Source organism: Chiloscyllium plagiosum, chromosome 10 (genome assembly GCF_004010195.1).
Source record: "Chiloscyllium plagiosum isolate BGI_BamShark_2017 chromosome 10, ASM401019v2, whole genome shotgun sequence".
Lineage (NCBI taxonomy): Eukaryota > Metazoa > Chordata > Chondrichthyes > Orectolobiformes > Hemiscylliidae > Chiloscyllium > Chiloscyllium plagiosum.
In genome coordinates, this window is record NC_057719.1 from 36,681,593 (window position 1) to 36,683,500 (window position 1,908).

Consider the following 1,908-nt stretch of genomic DNA (forward strand, 5'->3'; position numbering starts at 1 on the left):
CCAAGTCCCTCCTCCCTACCTTTTATCTTAGCCTGCTTGGCACACTTTCCTGATTCCTGAAGAAGGGCTCATGCCCAAAACGTCGATTCTCCTGCTCCTTGGATGCTGCTTGACCTGCTGCGCTTTTCCAGCAACACATTTTCAGCTCACATCTTATATACATTGTTATGTCATGAATAGGGCCCTAGCCATCTGCTCACTGTGTAGGCTCAATCCCAAAATAGGGTATAGCAAAACAATCCTGTGATATAATGGCACTGCAATTTTAGGAATCTGAAAGCAATTGATGGAGTATGCAGAAATAGTTTTCAGAGTGAGGGCAAGTCAAGGACAAAGGAACAATACAATACAAGCACAGACAAGCCATCAAGCAGTGATGTTAGGGAACACTTTTACATGCAAAGCTTGATAAGAGTGTGGAACTCACAAAACGTGATCAATGTCAGCTTAGTTAACCTTTTGTTTCTGTGATTAATAGGCCATTACTAGCCAAGAGCACTAAAGAACATAGGCCCAAGACTTGTGGAGGGACACGTGATTTCATTGAATGTCTGTACAGAGTGGAGGGGTTGTTCCCTTATTTACATAATTAAATTTGAAAAATTATTTAAAACTTTAAAGTGTAGAACCCAGCCTTCTAGTTATAGAATCATAGTCATAGAGATATATAGCACGGAAACAGACTGTTCAGCCCAACTTGGCCATGCCGACAAGATATCTTAAATTAACTAGTCCCATTTGCCAGTATTTGATCCTAAAATGTCACTCCTCAACCTCCAGTGCTCCACAGAAAATAGCCATATTGATTGAGATTATAACAAGGTATTTCAGCAGTCTGCATTGGAAATGATTCAATGAAGTTAACATTTATTAACAGCAAATAAGTAGGTTTTAATAGGAGGCTGTGTTTGCACTTATGCTTCACAAGTACAGTCTGTTCTGATATAACACAATAGTTCCATTCCTGTGCAATACTGCATTAAGAAAATTGCATAATAGCAGCACAATGGGGGTGGAATCGCGTTACAGTCAATACAGGTAAGGAAAGTTTGAGCTCTATAAATAATGATCTAAATTCTTCAATCAGGTTATAGCCAATTCATGCCAAACCAATTATAGCCAATCCAATATATAGCAGAACCGACTGCAGAAAAAGCTATAAGTGCTCAATTTCCAACATTGCTTCCAGTTAAAGATAACATATATATGAACAGCACAAATAAAGGCTTAAAAATTTAAAAAAATTCTAACATAAGCAAACAATTCACAAAGCTGTACACAATTGACAACAATTCTGATTTACCTTTTCTCTCTGGTATGTTGATCGAATGCAGTGCCAAATACCACTGTACATATGTTGTGTCTGAATTCTCACCTAGTGAAACAACTTGTATTAGCTACAGTATCATGAGTGAAGCATTGGCAATTTCTAGCAGCAGCTCAAATACATACACTACCTTGATTGTATCCAAAGGATATCCAACAGCGGTAGCAAGTCCACCTGTGGTGGCAATGTAGATTTCACACCAATGGATATTAAACATAATTTACATTGCGAATGTTACATGACAGATATTTTCAACATGCTTACCTTACATAAAATTTCTAAAATATCTATTTTACTGTAATCTGTAAAACATATGTATCTGTATTGGCATGGTTATGATCTTTACTGTGCATTGCATTCTGCTTTTATAGAGTCATAGAGGTGTACAGCATGGAAACAGACCTTTCGGTCCAACCTGTCCATGCCGACCAGATATCCCAACACAATCTAGTCTCACCTGCCAGCACCTGGCCCATATCCCTCCAAACCCTTCCTATTCATATACTCATCCAAATGCCTCTTAAATGTTGCAATTGTACCAGCCTCCACCACATCCTCTGGCAGCTCATTCCATACATGTA

General features: G+C 38.5%; 1 protein-coding gene across 7 annotated transcripts in view; it reads right to left on the reverse strand.

Annotated features, from left to right (window-relative positions):
• slc25a47b (solute carrier family 25 member 47b) overlaps window positions 1-1,908 on the reverse strand; it is a 28,480-nt gene that overhangs the window by 11,722 nt on the left and 14,850 nt on the right. For 3 of the 7 annotated variants that reach the window (XM_043697407.1, XM_043697409.1, XM_043697413.1), the window contains 2 exons: window positions 1,458-1,501; window positions 1,304-1,375 (listed from right to left, as the gene is read on the reverse strand). The exons of 1 other annotated variant lie outside the window; for it this stretch is intronic. In XM_043697407.1, the coding sequence (XP_043553342.1) occupies window positions 1,304-1,375; window positions 1,458-1,501 (116 nt within the window). Of the gene's footprint in view, window positions 1-1,303; window positions 1,376-1,457; window positions 1,764-1,908 lie in introns of those variants that run through there. 3 more of the 7 variants (XM_043697410.1, XM_043697414.1, XM_043697408.1) reach the window with 2 other exon arrangements.